General features: G+C 36.9%; 1 protein-coding gene across 3 annotated transcripts in view; it reads left to right on the forward strand.

The window, feature by feature from the left end:
• Positions 1-22,696, forward strand: part of sema6cb (semaphorin 6Cb) — a 153,231-nt gene that overhangs the window by 81,307 nt on the left and 49,228 nt on the right. For all 3 annotated transcript variants that reach the window (XM_088014052.1, XM_088014054.1, XM_088014053.1), the window contains 6 exons: positions 4,555-4,757; positions 8,170-8,284; positions 9,969-10,026; positions 13,348-13,404; positions 13,649-13,750; positions 22,581-22,671. In XM_088014052.1, the coding sequence (XP_087870178.1) occupies positions 4,616-4,757; positions 8,170-8,284; positions 9,969-10,026; positions 13,348-13,404; positions 13,649-13,750; positions 22,581-22,671 (565 nt within the window). In that variant the 5' untranslated portion in view covers positions 4,555-4,615. The remainder of the gene's footprint in view (positions 1-4,554; positions 4,758-8,169; positions 8,285-9,968; positions 10,027-13,347; positions 13,405-13,648; positions 13,751-22,580; positions 22,672-22,696) is intronic.

Consider the following 22,696-nt stretch of genomic DNA (forward strand, 5'->3'; position numbering starts at 1 on the left):
ACCAGAACAAGTGGGGGGCTATAAACCAATAAAGTTTCGTCGACTCGGGCTCATTTATCCTGTTAGTCAAGTGCCTCATGTCTTTACAACCATTTCATATCAGCCCACAGATACAAAGCTTTCTATTTGTTAATGTAAATGTTAGATAATCAATAAGATGCTCCCACATCTCAGAAGCTTTTATCCTCTAAAGCAGTACAACTGTCAATGTCTCCCAGATGGCTTAACAAGTCCAGTTCATTAAAAGCGAACGATCGGGGCCCTTTCTTCCAAACCCTCCAACACAGAGAGCAAGCAGTGGATGGGAGAAGCGGTGGTTTATTTCCCTTTGACAGCTGTCAGCTCATCAGCCACCCACTCCCTCTTTAGACTCGTAGTCATTAACCCATCGACTCTCTGTTAGGTTGAATTAAGAAAGTTAAGACTTCCACTTGGGGTTGTCTCAATGGTGCATTTACATGGCAGGTAAACAAGGGATCTCAGCAGCTGATCTGTTCCTATTGCAACCATTTAGGGTAAATGTGACAAACATACCTCTCTGTTAAATAAACGTATTCATGTCAGCAGCTTAGTATCATGTTTGAAATTAGTTTTCTGTTCCAAATGTAGTACAGCAACTCTGTTTTGGTACCTGAAAGAGATGCATCTGACACATGGTTTTCACCATTTCCTGGGTGCCTTTTGAGCTCAATGCGCTCTATAAAAAACACAATCAACCTAATTTAATTTGAAGGGTCTGATTTAGGTAATTGAGTTGGAAGTACAGTATTTTATTTAATTTAAGTTTGAAAATGAAATTAGTGATCTGCATTGGACCTGAAAACTGTCTCCACTCTCTACAATATCAGATCTACAGTTCAGACCAACCAGTTTTACAACATGCCTCTGAGGGAAGCTGATTAGGTTGTTTATTACAGACTGAGTGATAAAATCTACCATTGTATTTCTTTCTTCTTACTGATGCTTTGTCCTAAACTGGCGATCAAGTCAGTGATTTATAAATCTTGAGTTCAATTTGTCCTTAAGATGACCCCTTCTCTTCAGTTTGGTAGAACATTTGAACCAGAAATGCTTATAAATGAAAGATGTCTAACCTTATCTCCAAACCGTCATGAAGTTTTGAACTGATTACATGTCTGAGTGTAATAACTTGTGTGTTGTGCAATTTCTTGCATTCAGTGTGTTTGTCTTGTTTTGCATGCATCTTCGTCTCCTGGCAGTGTTCCCTGAGTTAAGTAGGTTGTCAGTGAGTTCAGACTGATTTTGGCCTTTCTCACGTGGAAATAATGTTCATCGGATGTGCTGCACACGGAAACTGCTTGAGCACATCCATAACAGACGTTGGTCATATTCTGTGGATTGCTTTGATGTTTAAAATCATGGCTATCAGAACAAAAAGCATGCAAACCACTGCAGCCTATCAGATATTGTCCTCATATACTGCCTAAGGCTTGCAGCACAAGCTGTTGTAATTCACAAAGAAAACACAGCCAAACTCCCTCCTGCTCCTATCAGTTTATAAAGTTGTAATCATTACTTGACCTCATCGCTAAATGCAACATCCTCTGCTGCATTGCAATGAAGCAGAATGTCCTCAGTACAGATAGTTTTTTTTGTATTCTCTCTGGGCTTCCTTTTCTGTTCTCACCTAAAAACATGTGGCTAAAGTTTTATTGCCAAGTGACAAAGTTCATAAATGTGGGAACACCTTTCAGTGTAGACAGTATGCTGGACAAACTTATGCACTAGTTGAAGTCATCACAATTTAAAGTTGTGTTTCCCATAATTGCAGCCAACCAGCATCAGATACAAAACATTTGGGACGACAATCCAGACTGACATTTTATTATGCTTTTTAGGTAAACTGAAGTTAATTCTCTGTATCACCTAAATAGAATGAGTTTTATTCTCTGCAAATACAGGGACTTTTACCACCAGTATAAACAAATTAGATACAATTTCTTGCCTTGGCATATTTTTTTCTTGATAAAACTGTCAGTGCATCTTGTATTCCCTTTGGTTCCAAATCTGACATCGTTAATTTTAGATTCTCTGTTTTCGGTTTCTGAATTTCTTATTTTATTTTTCTCTGCCCCTGATTATGTGAAAAATGAGGAAATGTTTGTTATTAGTGGTGCAGAAATGTGCCTCTTTGACACCTCAGAGACAAATTAAGTGGAAAACTAGTTATTGTCTTGAGTTGTTTTGATGGAACTTGGAGTTTGATGCAGGCATTCTGGGGAACTGAAGAGTCTGTATGTGGTCCTGAGCTTTAAAAATGCTACCAACTACCAAATGATTCTTAAAATAATTTTAAATTAGTTTCTGCAAATAATTTTAACATGTCATTGAACATCTGAATATCAGAAAATGTAAAGAAAAATATATAATATGTGCTGTCTTTGGCGCATGTGAACTTACCAGTTCACCTTGGAACCAAGAGCTCCTCTAACAAACAAACCTAACAGGAAGCTTTTGTTTGAGTATTACCTTCGATAATCACCTTTTGTGTCACCTTTAGACCCATGGTTCTCAAACTGTGGCACACGTACCTTCATACTCAAAGTTTTGTTCAAAAGAAAGATTAAACACAACCATTTGAGAGACCCGAAATGAATGGTGGAGAACAGGGATAAGTGCTGGCAGCATTCTTTGCTGTGTTAGTTTTTACTCTGAGGTCAGAACTTGGATCTGGGAATAAAGTCACACCCAACTTCACAGTGTTCCAGCTGCAAGTTGAACAGCTGGATTTGTCCATTTTTGTGCTCACTGAACAGGATATCTACTAATAGCAACACTAGCTAATAACATAGTTCTAATTTTTTACTTTTAAGCATCATATCATACATTCATTTTAAAGAAATATTAAAAATGCAATGATTAGTGACTAGCTTAAGGAAACAGGAGATCAAATAAAGAGTTTATTACTGAAGAGAAATTCCTCCACGTTAATCGTGTGGCTTGCATTTGGGTTTTAGGGCTTTGGGTTGGAGAAAAACTACCAATGTTTTCACTTGAAACTACAGCTTCAAAAAGCCTTCATGTTTATTTTTGCAACTTTAAAGCAAAGTAAAACTAGTTGACTTTTTAAATGTGTTTTAGGACAATGACTGACAAAGTCGATGTCTTGTTTTAAAGTGCCTGACATGATGTTTGTATCAGAAGACCTGTTTAGTTAGGTGTTATTTGCTATCATTTAACACTCTTCTAGATTCCTGATACAACTTCCAATCCAACACAAACTATAAACACACAGCTAAATACGAAAGCAAAATTTATTTTAGAGGATTGGAAACAATTGAATTACAGCTTAGAGCATTAGAGTCAATGTTTTTTATCATTAGCAGTTAAGATCAATATGTTTACGATTGGAATTCATTTTTCCCCCTTTGAATAAAAGCATTTAAAAGCCTAATATTTGACTGAAATATATGCAAATACATTAAGTTATCCAGTTATTTCTCTGTTCTGTAATGAAAGGTGATTTTTGCATTACTGAAAACTGCTGCTGAGTGTGGACAGTTTATTTCTTCTTAACTTCAAATTTTCCAGCTTAGAGTTATTCCTTTCTCTCAGAAGTCATTAGTCTGGTTACACTTTCCTATCTCTATGGTTCATGACCTGCAGCTTACTGTAGGTCGGCTACATAAACCCCATAATTCCTTTGGTGCTCACTCAGTCTTCATAGAACAATGCTGAGCTTTGCAACCTTTCTGCTGCAGGATTTAATTCCCTTTACCTGCTGTCCAAACTCCCCAAGTATTAGTGTGTGGCAGCATGTGAATGATGAATTTTAATTTTGCACATTTAGGTGCTTAATGAAGATAGACCACCAAGAAGAATATCAATTTCTTTGAGTTAATGTTTTCTGACTTTGATTCTGACTTTGACACTCTTAATGTATATATTTATGATCACCTACCTATTTTCCTTCATTCTTTCTTTAACCAGGACTAAACTCCTTGATTTTAATGGTCTTTTTTTTATTAGACTGTCCTGACAATTTTACTGTTGAAACAATTAGTTACATAAAAATGTCATTAAACTCCTTTTGCTGGCACAATGTCCCTGTCACTTCAGGACATATAGTCCACTAGACTCCTGAAGGTGTGCTGTACATTCACACTGCAATCAGGATGTTGTGATGGAAGGCTGTAACAGTGCCGTGTCAGCTCTGAAAGACATTCATGGATGGTGAATGTTGCAGGTGGTCCGATAGCCTGCTTCTTCAAAGCTCGTTATTTTGTGCTGGTACTTTTTCTGACATGTCATCACCTTCTTTTCTTTTTTTTCTTTCCTTTTTTTGCTCTTATCTCAGTAGTTGAGAAGATGCTCAGTGTTCCATTTCTGAATTGACTGGGAGTAAATTTAAACACAGAATAAAAAAATAAAAAAAACATTTTATATAGCTTAATTATTTGCTTTAATTTCCATTGTTTAAATCAAATTTGAACATAGACCAATAAAAAAATGTGACAATCCAGTTTATTTCCTATTAGTTTATCCTGGATTCTAAGCAATGATTTTATTTTGCCATTTTATTTCTCATTTTAGGTGAGTTGGGGGAGCCTACTGTCGACCATGAGTTTCTAGTGAAGTTTCATCTTCTGCCAAAATGAGGCTGACGTCCGGATCGCCTCGACCCATCCTGCCAGCCTTTCTGGCTTTCACCGTAGCCGCCTTTTTACCTCAGCTGTCCTCGGGAGCTGCACCGTTTCCACAAGACCTGGAACCAATCAGCGTCGTGGGCAGAGAAAGTAAGTTCAACATCGTCTGTGTTGCCATGGTGAATCTTGTTGCAGGAGTAATTGTAAAACAAGGTGAGGGTCACAAAGGGATTATATATTGTCAGCAGGGAGCATGCCTTAGTGAAAGTGGATGAGTTTAAGACCACGTTTGTTGAAAGTAACTGTGCAGAGATTTGTTATAGGGCTTGAATGCAGACAGTTTTTTTTTCTTAATTTTGATATGAAAACAGAAAAGACACAATGAAGAATCTGAGCTGAGTTTTGAACTGTCCACAAACTGTCAAACCAGAGACAGAACAAGTCCAAATTCCAAACTTTCAACTGAATTGCTTGTTAGTTACAACTGTTTACATCTATACTGATATTTTAAATGTGTAACAACTCTTTTCTGCTTTTTTTTCTGTTTGATAAACTTTATAAACTATAAATGTTCACTAATATGTATTGTCCCATTTTTTAAAATAAACTTGAACTTGTACTATAAGGAAAAATTCACAACATAAAAAATAGTGTAGTTATTGAAAATATGTCCTATTATAAAACCCTATAGTGTTGAGAGAAGAAGTATTTTTATGTTTTCTAATTAAATACGTAAACAAATCACCTCTGAGATGATTTTATTTAACACCTTCAGTTCATTCAAATGCAAAAATAACAAAAAAATTCAAAAAATAACTAAAAAATTGTTTAAAAAAATGTAAAAAACAAAGACAAAAACCACAAAATAACACTACTAAATGAGAAATCTGCAAAGGGCCCTAAATATTTTAAACACATACAATTAAGCATCACTACTGTCAACTTTTGGTCAGCTTGTTTCTTATCCCTTGTATACAATACAACAACATCTATATTGATCTGATGGGCAACATTCTAGTAAATCAGCTGACAGGCTGAAAAGTAGAGGTCTCACACCAACCCTTGTTGAATCTTGTTGTTTTAGGTCATATTTCAACTTGCCTGTCACATTGTTGGTACACCTCCATATCCAAAATGAATGACAATGAAGGTTATTTATTTTTACTACTACTACAGCTAGCACTACTCCAACTCTTAAAGCAGCTCTCTTTATTCTTTCTTGTCCTTTTTGTACTTATTTTTCTTTTTTTAATTATTTCTTGTTCTTGTTCTGTTGAAAACTGACGTTTTCAGAGTTGCTCAAATGAAGCTGCTAAGAGTGAACTTTTATTTATCGGACAGTCAGGAAATAAAAGTGGCAATGACTGCTATAAATTCACTATATTTCACTTGAGATCATTCATTTTGATTGAATATCAGTGCAATTTCAGTGATAGCCAGTAGAACCTAATGAGAAAAAAAAATGTAACTGAGAACCACTATAAAATAAAAACTTGAGACAAGGTTTCACTGCACAGTTTGACATCCCTGACACACTGTCTTTAACATAATATCCAAGAGAGTCGTCTGTGGTAGCCTGTCATTGAAGAGGTCTGCAGAAGAGGCCTTGGCTACCAACCATTATGACCCATAATTGATTTAAGAGGTGGCAGAGATGATGGCCCTCATGCTGTAATTGATCTATCTGGAGGAGAGGAACGCAACCATTAGCAGAAATAGCTGCACTAATAGTACTATATGTGGAGCTGCATCCCAGGTGTAATGAGAGCAATTTGTCACCTCTGGTTCAAGCAGGTGACAGAGCGGGACAAGGTCTCTCACAACTTTGACATGTCCATTATGAATCATAGTACTTTGTCTGAATCAAGTCTATGAAATCACACCTAAATGACATCTCCTTGTGAGAAATGGGACTATGTTAGCATCATATTCTTGTTTGTGACAGATTGTGTGGACTGTAAAGTCAGCAAATCTTCTAATGTGAGTGAAGATGTTTTATCCTGAAACTTATAAAAGTCAAAGCTATTTGGCGACTTTTCTTTGGAATTAGTTTCTTAGCTTGATGTTCTGAGTGGTCCAAGCGTTTGGCTGATCAAAGGGCGTGCCGCAGAAAACCAATGACTGTATCTAATGATTCTTCTTTTATGTGGTCCTTTCCATCAAAACTCCTTCCAGCAAGTTGGCAGAACACATAATGTTCCTGCTCATCTACTTTGCATTACTTCAAAACAGCTTATTGGTTTGAAATGGTGAGCTAATTCTCTACAGCGGTTAAAACCATAGAGCGTATAGCTTAATCATTCCCTGTGTAAACATGTTTTATAAGTAGCTTTCTGTGTAAACCTGTGTGTGACCTCAGCATGTCTTCAATTATTATTTTTTAGATCAGATATGAATTCCCAGGGAATGCAACGTACAGAGGACGTTGAATAGTTTTAGCAAAGTTAATTTACATTTCTTTACAACAGGATTTTAATCTATAACTATTGACTTTCATAGTTGATGTGGATGATGTCTCGGTGTTTGCTTCAAGGTGGGCCAATCTTACTTTAGCCTAAAGCACTTTTTTGTTGTTGGTAGATGTTTTTGTTTAATACGGAGTATTTTCAAGGGACGTCAATCTGCTGACAGGCTGTCATTTTGTCATTTAAACTTCTGGACACCATCACTCGTTGTTAAAGCGTCTAGTGAGTTAATGTGCTGTTGAAGAAGAGATGCGGGCAATGGAATTTACATTCAGCAGAAGAGGAAGGTAAAAATGAAAATCCGCGTTAATGGAACATGGAGCTGATGTATCACTCTTTCTATTTGCTCCAGCTCACTGACTTCATCTTATCTTGCAATTTTTGTGCAACAGCACACTCAGATTTTTCTTATGCCTGAACACTCCTTATTTCTCTCAAGTTGTATTGTACCTTTTTTTTCCTCTAGTGTCGGTGGATTAGAAATGCTCTTTTGCAAGGTGGAACTATTTAAATAGCACTCATGACTGCACCAAATTGAACTCCTGTGACCTCTGAAACAGATGATTGCTATTTTAATGCAAGTTGACCCAGACAGACAGTCTCTCCATTGAAATGATTTTGTTTTTGTTCCTTGTCTCTACTTGGCACAGACCCCAGGCGTGTCTGTTCAGAAACTCTTACCGAAGCCGTTTATTTAAATCAGATTGACTTTGGTGACATGAGTGCCTAATTTGCAACTTAGGATGTCTTTTTTTTTTTTTTTTTTTGCTTGCTTATCCACCTCTACAAGTGCACATTAGCATACACTGAATGCCCTTTTTTATGTGCAGAATAATCTAGATTTTCACCTTGAGTTGTAATTATACGGTTGATGAATATCTAGCGATTGTTACACATCTGCATTAATGTGATACTTAAAAGGAAAATGTAGGGGGGCTTCGTTTTAGTTTTAATGTTGCCCTGTTGTCATTTACACGTCATTCCAGCTTAACATTACTACTGTAGGTTTTAATCTTTACTGAGATGTGGCTTTGCTATAACTTATTGTATTATGTCCACTGAAATGTTTCCTTCTCTCCGTCTTTTGGCCCGTGCAGCCTCGTACCTCTACCCCGGCTTTCAGGGGCTCATGTCGGACAACGACACTATCCGCCTGGGCCTGGACTTCCAGAGGATGCTGCGGATCAACCACATGCTTTACATCGCTGCTCGGTCAGTTTTGACTCTTGAATAAATCTAATTTAACCCTCTTTTGGATTCTGGATCACCTCTATGTTCAGTGTTTTTTAAAGGGGCAAAGGAAAGCTGGCATTTAGGGAGGCTGCTAAATTGTTGTACCCTCAGTCAGTTTTTGCTTTTGATTAAATAGTTTATTTCTTTCCTATTAAAAATACTTTGATAAGTGAGAAATTATAACCGTACTAATGTAAGTTAATTCTAATTTTTTTATATTCAGAGTTGTGGAATGTGATGTATGAAAACATAGAGGAGCAAACTTTAAAAAAAGAAATGTTCTAATCTAGATCTATCATCTAAATTTAATTACCCACTAATACTGTAATCTTGTAATCCAGGACAATCAAAAAAAAAAAAATATATATATATATGCTTCTTGTGGTTCTGATATCATATAAACTAATCTGAATAAGCCACAGAACTACTGCCAATTCCACTACTTCAATATTTGGCAACTTCTTCTGTAGTCTTTTAATAGTACATTTTTAAAATGGTTCATTTATGGGCATATTCACATTTTGCATAGAGCTGCTTACCCTGAATCACAGACTTGTGAGCTCAACAGGGAGTTGGGGGAAACATATTTCAGAATATAGCAGTCATTAAATGAAGAAAACAAACTTTAGTTGTTAACTCTGCAGCTTTAGTGAGGGGAAAACATTAGTATGGTGTCTGAAAAATCGTTACATCCAGAACCACAGCTGTGAACAGCATTAATTAATAATGTTCAGATGTAGCGTATGTGTACAACAGGGATTGAGTAGACTAACACCAAATCTGATTCACAGAAACAGGAAAATTCAATGCAATAAGAATTTTTTTCTTTCTATCTTTCTTTCTTTCTTTCTTTCTTTCTTTCTTTCTTTCTTTCTTTCTTTTTTTTTCTATCTTTCTATCTTTCTTACTGCAAGGCAGCAGGGCTAACAACGAAATGTGACATTTTATGATCAGAGAAGTAAAGTTAACTTCATAAATTCATGTCTTGGTTGTAATATGTGTATAAATGAGGCTGATAAGGTACTTTTTCAATTAGGAAGAGGATAAAATATATATAATTAAATATGAACTGCCTTTAAAGGAGCTTAATTTTAACACCTAATCAGGTTTTTAATTTTGAACTAAATTTATTTCTGTTTCTGTGGCACCTCTTGGCCTGCTAGAACCTTCACTAATCCTAATCTTCACCATTAAGATTTCATTAGGTAATTTTCTAAAAGGCACAAGGTTTTTCCTTCTCCCTTTTGCTAAACAAGTTCTGCTTCAGCGTTTGGCTCCGTTCCAAACTGCAGCACCCCGCCTGCCAAGAAATCCATCTACAAAGGTATAGAGAGCCCTGATCTACGTAAATTGGCTTAATATTTTCCACAGCTGCGTGCAACATAGTGTGCCTCACACCACTTAGCGAATCGTGTGGGTTTTGTCAATAGTTGGGGAGGGAACTTTTGTAAGGTTTTGAAGCCAAACTTTTTTTTCACCTTCTAGATGATGTTTGTGTGAAGCTGGGATCAATCTCTTTGAGTGAAATCAAAGCTCGTTTCTTTCTTTGTGGTTGAACTGCTGAGATCAAAATATTATTGAAGTTTGTATTCAGAAAGCTTATAGAATGAATAAAGGCATGAGGAGACAACTGCGTTTTGTCTTGACTCTCTCTCTCTTGCAGGGACCATGTTTTTGCAATCAATCTTGGCACCTCATCTGAGCAGATAATCCCACAGCAGGTAGGAAAATATTTTCACCGTCATGATTGAAAATCTGCTTCTGCTGGTTTGCCTTATGTAATGCAATGTATATGAAATTATTTTTCAGTTTCTACAGCTGATTCTCTGTCCTTCGTATTACACATTGGGTTAGTTATTTTCAAATACTTTTTTTAAACTTAGAGATTGACATTCAGGTGTTTGATTTCATGATTTTTTAGAATTATTTACAACAATAATCCTTAACCTACGCTTGGTCATTTTTAGCCATCAAATGTCCAAAATTGGAATTGGCACGACATGTATTTAAGAATACATTCTCCGTTAGTATTTTTGATGTTCCGTTTACTGCAGTATCTACTTTTCTTACAGTGAATAACTCTGGCTGACCATGTATTCATATGAAGCAATTTGCTTGAAGTGCTAGGCTACTGTTTGCATCTTTGCTCCCTGTTTTAATATTACTCATTGATAATTTGTCTTAAAGTGCTGTTCCAGTTTAATGTCAACAAAAAAACATGTTGTTTGCTTAACTTCACCTTTGCTTTAAATGATTCCATTGTGAACGTCATTCTAAACATCAGTCAGTTGGGAAAATGTATGATGCACACATGATATCTGATGTATGTCATGTGTAAATCATATGCATATGAAAATAGACCTCATGTTTTAAACACTGGCTTAGAAAATTGTAGCTGGACAACTTGTAGCATCAGCGTTTGACCTTCATAATGCTTCAAGTCACAGTTGTCATTGCACAGTCAAAATTTGCAATATTGCAACTGCAAAGGATTATTTTAATGTAATTTTAGTAAGATGTTGAATTTTAGACACCATGCATTCAAAATCTACATGCCGACAGTATAATTAGCTAGTTGGAGGGAGGAACTTAAATAATGGTTGATGTCCACACTACATCTGATTGTTGTGGCTGAGATGCTGAAGTCCACAGGAAATGGTGGGGTCGTTGTAATGATGGGAAAGAAATAAAAGAGAAAGATTGGGATGTATTGTCATCAATATTGTCATCACAGTATTAATAGTATTTCAGTGACATGTTTTCCTGATGTTGTGCATAACAATAGTGTAGTATTGTGTGTTTAAAATAACTAGTGTATTTTTCTAAAGGTGAGGAATGGAGCCCCCTGAGTTATTTATGCAAGGCATTTCTGACTTTTATTTTCCTTTTTGTCTTTCTGAACTGCACTGTTTACACAAAAAAGCAAGTTCTGGTAATGTTTGAACCTGATTATTTTCTACCCTTTGCCTTCTTTTTCATTCATGTATTAAGCAATCTCTCTCCAGACATGCGTCTAGCACAAATGAAATTGTGTTGTTGTTGCTTTTGCAGTGCCTTGTTCTCCCCTATCTGAATCTCATTTGTCAAACATGATTGCACTTAAATAAAGGCTCTCTGAGGTCTGAACTTTTTGTTTGCTTGCATTTAGATTAGCCCCAAACATGAATATTTGTTTCGATAAGGGCACTACTTGATGTCAAGGATGATCTAAGCTGCTGATTTGGGTGAAGGCTGTTGCACAATGAAAATGGGAACTTCTAAGCACCGCAGTGCTCTCCCCTTATGTGAGAAGCTTAGTATTAAATGTTTGAACGTTATGCTTTTTTTTTTTTTATTCACTCAAACTTCTCCAGCCTCCAATATAGCTGCAGCAACTGAGTGGAAAATTATAAAGCCTGTTCCCATATTCTCCTTCTCATTCTCCTTTCTTTCTGTTATCCATCTCCACTAGATCATTAGTGTGTGACTGACTCATACCACCAGAAAATGGTATGTCCTCATCACAGATCCATTCCCTTTATGCAAGCTCATTTTCAGCTGCCTCTTCATTTTTCACACCAGGCGTTCATTCACGTTCTCCCCTTCATTGATCTCCCCTGGTTTGAGTGGCTGTATGTTTTTATTAGTAAACCAAATCGAGCTTAGAGGAGACCAGAAGTATTACCATAATGCTGACTTCGACTTAATTGCATCAGTTCTTCACAAAACTGAGTCAGAGTTGTGTTGAGAAAACAATTATGAAATTATAAACCAATTTTTTTTGCTAACGTTTCTCATGTTTTGTGCATCAGCAGGGAGTTAAATAGATATTAAGTCAAAGTACATGAGCCTTGTGGTATCATTTTGTTTTAAATCGGTCTGGAACCTGAGCTGATCCCTGCATTCCCTGTTTTCTCTTCTGCAATTTAGTTTTATTCAGACCAATCTCAAGACAAACAGAAGAAACAATGAAACCTAAAGCTGTTGACCATAACTCAGGAATAGGATCTAAAAGTGGTATTCTCTTTATATATTTTTAAAAAGCCTTCAGCATTTAATTTGCTGGTTGTGAGATTTTCTTTTTAATAAAAGGATATTTTATCTTTTAACCAAACATGAGGTGAGCTGTTTCCACAGAAAAGACAGATTAATTGAACTGTTTGACTGATTCTCCTCAAAACAAGTAATTGTAAATGTGAAGTTGCATAATAACTGGAAGCTAATTATTTATAACACATTTAAATGGATTCCGGGAAATCAGTTTGTTTTAAACTGGATTAAATTCAGGGATATTTAAAGTGATGACTGAGCAGCAGCAGTTTAACCTTCAGACTGGAAATGGCTTTTCATGGTTGGGGGCTGTTCCAACAAACCCTATCATGTCACTGAGGAAGACATCAAACTCTGTCTGATCGTATATTGTTATGAGATGTTGGCAGAAATGGAGCTTAATTGACGCAGACATGTAGACAACTGCTTGAATTCTCAGAGGTACGCAGGAGGTTCGGGAGAATTTTATCCGTAAATTAGTCGACAGTGAGGAGGAATGCCTTAATCCTCCGGCTGGCAAAGCTTGTTAACAAGTTGCTGGATCCTTTTTGTACCATCTCAGCATGTATGAGGCTGTGATACAGAAAGTGTGAGTGGTTTTCATGTCTGCAGATGGAGGGCAGGATTGTTTTTAATTTGTTTTTGGCCAGAAGGTTAATTGGGATTAATTGACTCCTCTTCATATAGGCTGTAAAGTGATCTGAGCTTCCTTTTTTGCAGTCTTTTGTTCCTCTTGTATGCGCAGCCTCACGGATTCGCTCTTATCTCCGAGTGATTTTTATCTCTGAGGAGCCGCAGTGTTTGGCTGCCCACTGATGAGCCGCTCAGGCGCTGCGGGGGTCCCTGATACTTCCCTGTTTGTTTTTCTCCCACAACAGTTTTATTGAAATTAATGAGATTTTTATCACAGCGGTCTCGTAATGGCACTTGAACGACTGGGAGCGACGGAAGCTGAGATGGTGAGAAAGAGTCTCGTCTTTGAGCTGACAGTTGGCTGTCTTGTTGTTTTCCAGAAACTGACTTGGAAGACGAAGGATGTGGCGAAGTGCACTGTGAGAGGGAAGAACAGCGTGAGTGTCATGATCTAGAGAAATATATTTTCATCTCTCTACTTGTCCTGTTGGTCTGATTTCTCCTGCGGTCCTCCTTGGCCCATGTCTGTTTTCAGCACAGTGACTGTTTGCACTAAGAAATCTAAAGATTAGAATAATGTGCTGTTAAGCAGTAAAGTTGTTTGTGTCTTGCAGGAACTTGCTAAAACCTAATTTGATTTTATTGCTTTGCAGTAACACTGAGCTTATCCCCTCCTGACAGGATGAATGTTACAACTACATCAAAGTGCTGGTCCCACGCAATGACGAGACTCTGTTTGCCTGTGGCACCAATGCCTTCAATCCCACCTGCCGTAACTATAAGGTAGGTTACTGCACCGCTGTGTGCCGACTGCTGGCCTCAATTACAGATAAGTGATCTTTTGGGGCCATAATGAGACGCTGTGTTTGTGGTGGTGTCCTTGCATGCTCTCAGTTGCACTGTGTTATTTGTTTTTTTCGTCTTTTTAAATGGAAATGACACACTTTTGCCACATTAGTGTCACCCTGCCTTTATGTGAAAATACCATTATTCAACATATAACTTGTGTGTTCGGGTCACAGACGGATACGACTGGTTCATTTCCGTCCAAATGTAAAGTTACAACAACACAGCTGGATAATAGAGTATAAACTTCCTCTAGACAACTCAATAATATAAACATTGGTACAAACCTACTATTGACTCATAACTTTTAGCAGCGAGGTTGATGTTGATCAATTTCCTTTAGTAAACAGTGAATCAGACAAGCAAGTTTTGACAGTTTTGGATGAAGATTCAGAAGCATTTTTATTATATCTGTTTGAACTTTTTGTGTAGAGAATACTACATATTACATATTCATGTTCAAAGCAATTTTTTGGCTCTCATGGCCTTTATTTGATAGTTAAGTGAAAGAAAGATGCTTCACAAAGTAGATAATTAACCCCTCTATGATAGCATAACCTTGCCTTGATGTAGACGTCAACCGAGCTGCAGCGTTTTAACCAGGAGGAAAATTCACCTGCAGTAGTAGCCAACATTCAACCCAAAGAAGGCAGCACAGAGACTGCTTTTTGGCAAAATACTGCAGATTTAAGCAAATATACACAGACACATCACAGTGTGCACAAACATATAAAGATAGCACACTTAAGAACCAATTTACACAGTTTATCTGCAAAAAAGTTGATTTGGATAATATTTGCTCTTAAAAAGTGTCTGCTTTGGATGTATGTTGGCTGTTCAAGTGCTTTTAAAGAAGCAGGATTTCTTTTGATCATCTCTAGCTTACAGCCTAAAATACAAAAAAAAAAAAAAAAAGTGATTTAATCAAAGTGCCCTGTTGCATTCAAATGAGAAGTTACAAATCACTTGTAAACCACAGCGCTTACTGTGGTTTTCTACAGATTGGGTAAAAGTAATAACTAATACTGAAATCTGATGATAAAGTCTGTCTAGTAAAGGTCTTCATTATAACAAACTCCTTGTTTTTATTTAACTATCACCACTATTGTTGTGCATCTCAATGCAAATGTCCATGTGGTGCCAGCGACCCAATTACTTTTAGATACATAAACAGGAAAAAGCTGGTGGGATCCGTAAGTCTCTATGAAAATATGGTTTGTTTTCTTATTTTAGAGTAAACACTGTTAAAACAAAGCAAAAAAAGATATTATTCAGTTGTATATATTTAAATAAAGACCTTAAAAATGCAAAAGTTGCTTCACAAGCAGGTCTTGTCCACCAATTGCAGCCATGTTTGGAAAACCAGAATTGCAAAAGCAAAACACGGAGCTTAGAGCAAAACTACAAATCCACACTGCAGATGCAATTAACATTAATTCACTAACCCAGCAGTAAGTAGCAAAATGCATTTTCCATATCAGGGACATAAAAGTATAAAGTCAGTTTCCTTTCTTCCGTGCCAACTTGTTTTATAATCTATTAAAGATTCAACGTTGCTTTAAGCTTGAGGCAGCATCACTTAAGAAATTAACTGTAATGATGGTAAGGTTGTTCAGCTGTGCCTAAACGTTTGTTCCAAGGCTCTTCTGGGACATTGAGGAGGTAATGAAAAATAGAGTAATACATTATTAAAAAAAACAAACATGGTAGACGTATTGAAGGCCTTGTTTCTCAGTAACACTATGGCTTTGCAATCTGACATGTTTTTTTTGTTTTTTTTTATTTGTTATGGTAGAGATCTCATCACCTTCCTCTGTAATAAAGATTATTACATATTTATCTATCTTGAAATTAGCTGGGAAATAGTTGCTCACCCAGTTTGAGCGTCTTTGTTAAGGACAAGTTTGAAACTGAGGCAGGTAAAGCTGGGGGTCACAAATACATCATGTGATTTTTAATTGGTCTGATGTAACATTTTAATCTAATAAATGAAATGCCATATTTTATTAAATGTCATTATAAAATTATTCTAATTACAATCTTCTCTCTAAGTGTAATTAATTCTGCACATTTAAAGATTTCACCATTGACTGACTGATTTCACCATAACGTTACCTGCCTGTCTATCATAGTTTTAAAGGTATTCATACAATTTGCAATCCAAAGGCTGCTTAGTGGAAGTCTGTTGACACATTATATTAACATTAGCTTACAGAAAAATCTCTTTAGTGCTCAAAAGGGAACTAGGAAGGCTTTTATTGTTATAATCAGATTAGACAGCTTGAACATTCTCCCACTTTACTGAGGACATCTTGATAGTTTGGGAGACCTGAGCAACAAAAGCTAATGTTATAATAAATCTCCTGTGAAATGACACCCACAGAAGCTGCTACAAAGTGAGGTCGACCCACGGTCTTTGCAGAATTTGTCATCTTGAAAGAAACTCTGTCAGTCAGCACTTCAGCCTCCAAACAGCTGTGAGCTCACCCTGACGGTGTGCATATAAAACAACTGATTTAATGTATTTACAGGAAGGATGCCAACACAAATTCTGCACTTATACAGAGAAACTGTTCTCAAGTGTTAGCATCAACAGACTTTCTTGTTGGCATATATGAAGCATCAGATGTTTTTAGCTGAAAAAAATGATCAAGCGGTTATTTTGATATTAGCAGCAGGTCAGCACTGAGCACACAGCACTCACTGTGGGTGTCATATTTATGTTTTACATGGTCAGCTGACGTTTTGTATTTTATGTTGGTGAAAAATATGTTGGCTCAACAAGACACGGGGAGAAGCAATCTGTTGACAGAACACAGAATACGCTGATGGTTGCTCCTTTAACACCTCTGGCACAATGAAGCTGAGGGTGGGAAAGGAAGAAGCAGAAAAAAGTAGGAGTGGGAAAAGCAAGTTTGTGCCAGTTTCACCTCAGCTTTATTTACCAGTGATGATGCCTGTAATAAACCACAGATGCTGCTGGTTAGATGAAATGAATTTGCTTTAATTTGAGACCATCCCTAGATGAGTTCCCTGTGAAAAACTCCTACGGTTTGATTTTTGTTGAATGAAATCCAGCATGACGTGGCCTTGGAGGTGACATCACCCGTCTGGACCATGATTCATGCCGGAGCATTAGAAGAGGGAGTACAACTCATGATACACAGTAAATCTGACTGTGCAAAGGAGACTGAAAAACAAAACAGAAAAAAGAAAAACTCAACAAACTCCCAGTTCAAATTTAATTCTCCCACATCCTCAGTGGATTTTCCCGGTTTAAAGTGTTGGAGGTGGTGAGAATCTTTACTTCCTCCAGCTTTCAGTGGCTTTACCAGGAAGATGAGAAGTTCACTGGAATGAAAATGTTTTGTTGATAAAATTATCTAAAAATATGGAATTTCACAGTGGATAGTAAAGTTATGGTACCCAATATAAGGTTGTTTTTTTTTTTTTTTTTTTTTCCAGCTTGCACAAGTGAATCAAAGGCACAGGCGAATAGTTTGTGTGAAACTAATCAACTTTATATTGGGTTGAGGATACGTTTGCCATGGAAAGTTTCTCACCAACGTAAACATACATTCGTTGATTTATGCCCACCATGTAGGTGTTTTGTTTCTACTTCAACACCTAATGATTTAAAGTTATTTCTTTCAATCTGCTCCTAGCTTACAGTAAAAAAATATAGCTTGTCAGAAAATCATAATCGATTGAAACATAAGTGAGATTTAAGCGTTTTTGTACGTACTTCATAATACTGAAGAAGAGTTTGTGTGAAACTAATATGAAATAAATAAATAAAAAAGGAAATATATGAACTAATGCAATGGTTAAAATACATGTATATGCAACAGTTGAAACTTTCTAAGCATACACTGTAAACCCTTTTTATTACAACTGTTGTGTGAAGAATATAAATCCTGAGACGGTCATATTTTACTTTGAATGGAAAGCTTTAATCATGCCAGCACTGTCTCAAACAATAACTTACAAACTGAGCTATGTACAGAATCAGGATTTTTGTGCATGATTATGTCCTGTGGATTTGTCTCTTCTTGAATATTAAATCATAACTTGTTTGCTGAACCTCTCTTCACTAAATATATCATCTCTACCTACTATTTATATATAAATCACACTCTATAATGCATATGAATTGCAAAAATAAATATTTTTGGATAAATAGTTATATTAAGTTCTCATTCTCAAAATATTCTTTATATTCATACCTTGGAGATCCATCTGCAGCCCCATGTCTCCAGGTGTAACAAAGCTACCTTTGCTTGTCTTTCATCTTCATCCTTTGAAGATTTGTCTCCAAGCACTCTCTATTAATCTGAGTATAGCTTGCAGCAATATTCCATGAGCTATCAAGCCCACAGGCTGTGGAAGAGTAAATAAAAAGACCTTGTGCCTTAAGGTTGGCTCTGAGACAACCCAGCTGTAAATGCTGAAGTCATGGGATAAAGGGAGACTTGTTCAATAAATGCCACAAATTGAATGAAAGCCTAAAGTGAGATGGATTGGAACATTGTCTTGATAAATAGTCGTACACTCATATCTCAGCAATTCTTAAAGTAAACAGTTTGCCTCATCTACTGAGGTTTGAGGGTGGCGTTGCACATATTGTTGAAAATATGCAGAACGGCACCCGTTAACATAATTGTGATATCTTCCTAATCTCATATAGGTAATGGTTTACAGCTGGTGTGCAGCTACTGCTGTTTCTTTGACAGTTTCTAAGATTCTGTTCTTTGGTTTTCCTTTGCCATAAGTGGTGACTCTGGCAGTGCAAGGCCATTTAAATCTTTACACTGTTCCTGGGAACTGGTTCATCAGAGTTTGATGAAAACATATGGACCAAAACCAATAAATATGAGAGATCCATGAACACTGCCAAGCTAAATTATTTTTAATGGCCTAATTTGAAACAAAAACACTAAAAACACTTAGCTTCATGATGTTGCATTGGCATAGAAAGAAAACACACTCACTGTTTCATGTTCTCCTTCTTTTAACCCTCCAGTGTCCTCCCAGCAAAAATCACACTTACGACCCTTGAGATCCATTTGGACACATAGTGCTAAAAACGTCTCTTTTTTTCCACTTGATGTTTACTCTGCTTCAGCCCTGACCATATTCTTGATATTTTTTATTAATGTTTGAACAATATATATAAACAATTTACCATTTAACTTATAACAGAGCCACATATAAAAAAACAAATATAATAAGCACAGACAGGTTTTGATAGGTGAGGTTTGTCCAGACTATTATGTCTTCTGTTTATTTCTATGCAGCAACCACACAGTTGTTAGCCTTGGTCTAAACAGGTAACCTTTAGGAAATTCCTAAACTTAAAATTAGAATTGCAAAAATGTAAAAATATATATATAAACAAAGAAAAAAAAATAGAAAATGTGATGAATTGACTCAGTAGAGTTTAAGGGGGTCACTGGGAAGTTAATACTGTATAATTTCTGGTCAATGCACCACACAGACAAGCACTCAGAATCACTTTTTACAGCTGAATCTACAGTTTGAGCTCATTTGTAAACTCTGTGTGTGTAAATAAATCCTCCTTTAAACTGGTTGTACTCTGGACCCGGTTTGTACTGCTCCAGTGAAACACTGAGGCAGGAGATCAAAGTTTGAGATGTCTAAGTGTGCTCATAAATCCCAAAGGTTGCTTAGACCAGCATTTAGAAACTAAGCTGGTGATACTGAGACATTAGCTTATAGCAATACTGATATAAACGGTGTGCATAGATGAAGTTTTCATAACACTACAAAGGATTAAAATACATTTTTAGTGATGTGATAAAGTAGCTCAAGCTGACTGTCACGGAAAACCACTCCAGCTTTTTGCAGTTTCTTTAGTCCAAGGTAAGAACCGGCTCCAGAGCCAGACCTGGTTAGCACCGAATCTGCTTCAGTGGAAAAAACTCTCCCTCAGTTTTACACAGGTTGTTTCAACTCTTTCACAGCACATCATGTAAATAACTTCTACCCATTTACTTATGTGTTACAGACTTTCCAAAATAGTCAATATTAATCTTTAAACTTTTTAAAGATGGTGTTTTTTTTTAAGCTACCACTTTTTCTACATGTTTTTTGAGGTCGTAGTGTCAACATTTCATAGTTTTGATCCGATTCCCGGAGCAGTCTGAGGGATTATGAAGTAAGCAGAGCTTCTCCACAGGCTGACATTACCTGAATGTTCTCCAAAATCAAACTCTGGCTCAGATGTGCCAGCGGTCCTGCAGAGAAGTTGATGTAAAATGTTTAAAGGGCTGCGTTTCGACCTATATTCACACGTTATCATCTTCCTGCCACAGACTCCCTTTATAAAAAGGAGCGGCTGATTTACAGCTTTACCAAAACATCCCCTCGCCTCGCACCTCTCATCTGTTTCCCTCGTCTGGAAAAGGAGGAGAGATGGCTGTTCAGACTGCTGGAGAAGGAGGGAAGAAATATAAATCATAACAAGGAATCTGTTCCTGAAACTGCACAGAAAAAACATGTGCAGGAGAGTGGGGGATTGAATCAGTTTTGTGTGGCTGTGAAAGACATGAGTGGATGCCTGTCTATGAATAGGCAGCTTTGCTGCCCAGGCTGCTGAGACAGCTGGTGTGTAGACAGCAGAAAGGCTGTCGTCAGCATGCATTAATGATGAAACAAAATCTTAAAGCGTTACAACCGTCTGTCTTCCTCTGTGCTGTGTCTAATGACCCTGCAGTGTCTTCACAAATGTGCAGAACTATCACTTCTAATTTCTGGATGTATTTTTATTTAACTAAACCCCGAGTCGTTGTGAAGTCTGTGTAATACAGTTGATCCCTGTTTCAATACAAAGGAAAAATCCCTTCAAAAACAGTAGGTTGGAGTGTAAACTGCAGAACTTTCTGTCTTTATTGAAATATTTCTCCTAACTTTCTAAATATTGCTAGACTTTATTTTGTGGAACACGTCAATGGTTATAATTAGCTCTGCAGAGTGCAGTTGTCCCGAAGTGCACACCACACTTTCTGAACAACTTTGAAACCATATTCTTTTACTTTACCATTAAAGCAGTGCTTATATGAATGCACCTATAGAAGTGTTTCTTATAAAATAAACATGTTTCCACCAGACCTTAATGCTGCTCACGCGAGGAGCGGACATATTGAAACACCTAATCAGCCTTACAAATTGTAACTGGGGGCAGTGAGAGTTTCTCCCACTCTGAGTTTGATCCCAAGTATCTTGAAATTTGATGTGGGAATGTGGAAAAAATTGGTGAAGTTCAAAGTGTATAAATGTTTTTGCAAGATCCTGCCTTTGTCTAAGCATGAACACTCAAATAGCAGCAGTTTGTTAGATTAGACTTAAAGATTTAGACACCAGCACCTTGACCTTCACCGTCTTCAGTAAAGCTGCTCTGCAGAGGACAAACTAGATATTGCTGCAGTTGTGAGCAATTGCCCTTTAACTGTTGCTACATCCTGAACATTGGAATCAAGCATTTGGAAATCTGTGGTATACATTTTGTTTCATTTCTGCAACTTTGAAACATGGTTTTGTGAAAACCTCAACAAATCCAATCAAAGTTTGCCTTTGATGCTTCAGTGGAGCAGAGTACAATAAAATTGGAAATAGTGCAGTATGTTCTTTTTTTTCATCAAAACAAGTCAAACTTGCAACGCAGTTGGAATTCTTAAAGCTGTACAGAGATGAAGGTGAAGATCTTGTCTTGTATTTCATATATTTTTAAGTCTGGTTCACAATGTTATTGGTGTTTATCCAGTGCATAGATGTCAAATGTTTTATTTTGAGGTTCTAACAGCAGAACTGGTTTGAGTTAAACTAATGCTAATTACTTATAATGATAAAATACTAAAACAGTGACCTAAAATATGTCTTTATCAGATCCAAGTTATGATTTGCACCAAATTTAAACATCACTATTCACAATGTCCATCCACTTTTTATTAGCTTTATTTTATTTTATTTTTTCCACAGTCCTGGTTTTGTTTTATAAATATTGAATGCATAACCATAACCTTTGTATTCTATACAACCTCAATTAATTATTTTAATCTGCAGAAAGAATAACAATAGAGCAGTAATTACACAAATGTGTCGATCAGATTTACATGACTACTAAGCCAACGTGTTAATGGGCTACTAATGTGCAGTATGTGTATATTTTTGTCACCTTCCTGCCACAAAGGGCGTTAAACCAGCTCTGTGTTCCTTTAGCTTTCACAGCCCACAAACACACACACTGCTGGGTTTCATGCATTGTCGTATTTGAAGTTTTACAACCTTATTAACAGCAGGTTGGAAAATAGCAGCTTAATATCTGCGGCCGGGAGATAAACTGGCCTGTCTGCCTGAGCAGCAGGACCTGCACACACTGCTTTTATGGAAACGACCCACATATAATGCATCAAATAAAACTAATCTTTATGGTGCATGTTTTGCCTTTTACTACTGCAGATTGATTTAGTACTCATCCTTTATATTCAGCTACACGTTTTACCACGTTTCTTTCAGATTTTTGATATACAGGACAAATTGATTCTTTGCCATCAGTGCTGCAGCCACAATGCAGAGCTGTGCTGATGTTCGCTTTTGTCCCCCAGGCCTAAAACTTTGTATGTGGTCTCATTATAACTTTGTCATTTTAAATTTTTACTATGTAAAGCAGCTGGAACTGCCTTGCCCCTGAAATGTGCTATGCAGATAACTTGACTGATTGATTAATTAAGCTTTCTCTCTGTTGAAGATGTCGACCCTGGAGCAGGAGGGCGAGGAGGTAGTGGGACAGGCTCGATGTCCCTTCGAATCCCGCCAGTCTAATGTCGGCCTTTTCGCAGGTCAGTGGTCCAAAGTGGGCATTAA

The sequence above is a fragment of the Poecilia mexicana genome, unplaced genomic scaffold, assembly GCF_051168715.1.
Source record: "Poecilia mexicana isolate PSO_F unplaced genomic scaffold, ASM5116871v1 scaffold_16, whole genome shotgun sequence".
Lineage (NCBI taxonomy): Eukaryota > Metazoa > Chordata > Actinopteri > Cyprinodontiformes > Poeciliidae > Poecilia > Poecilia mexicana.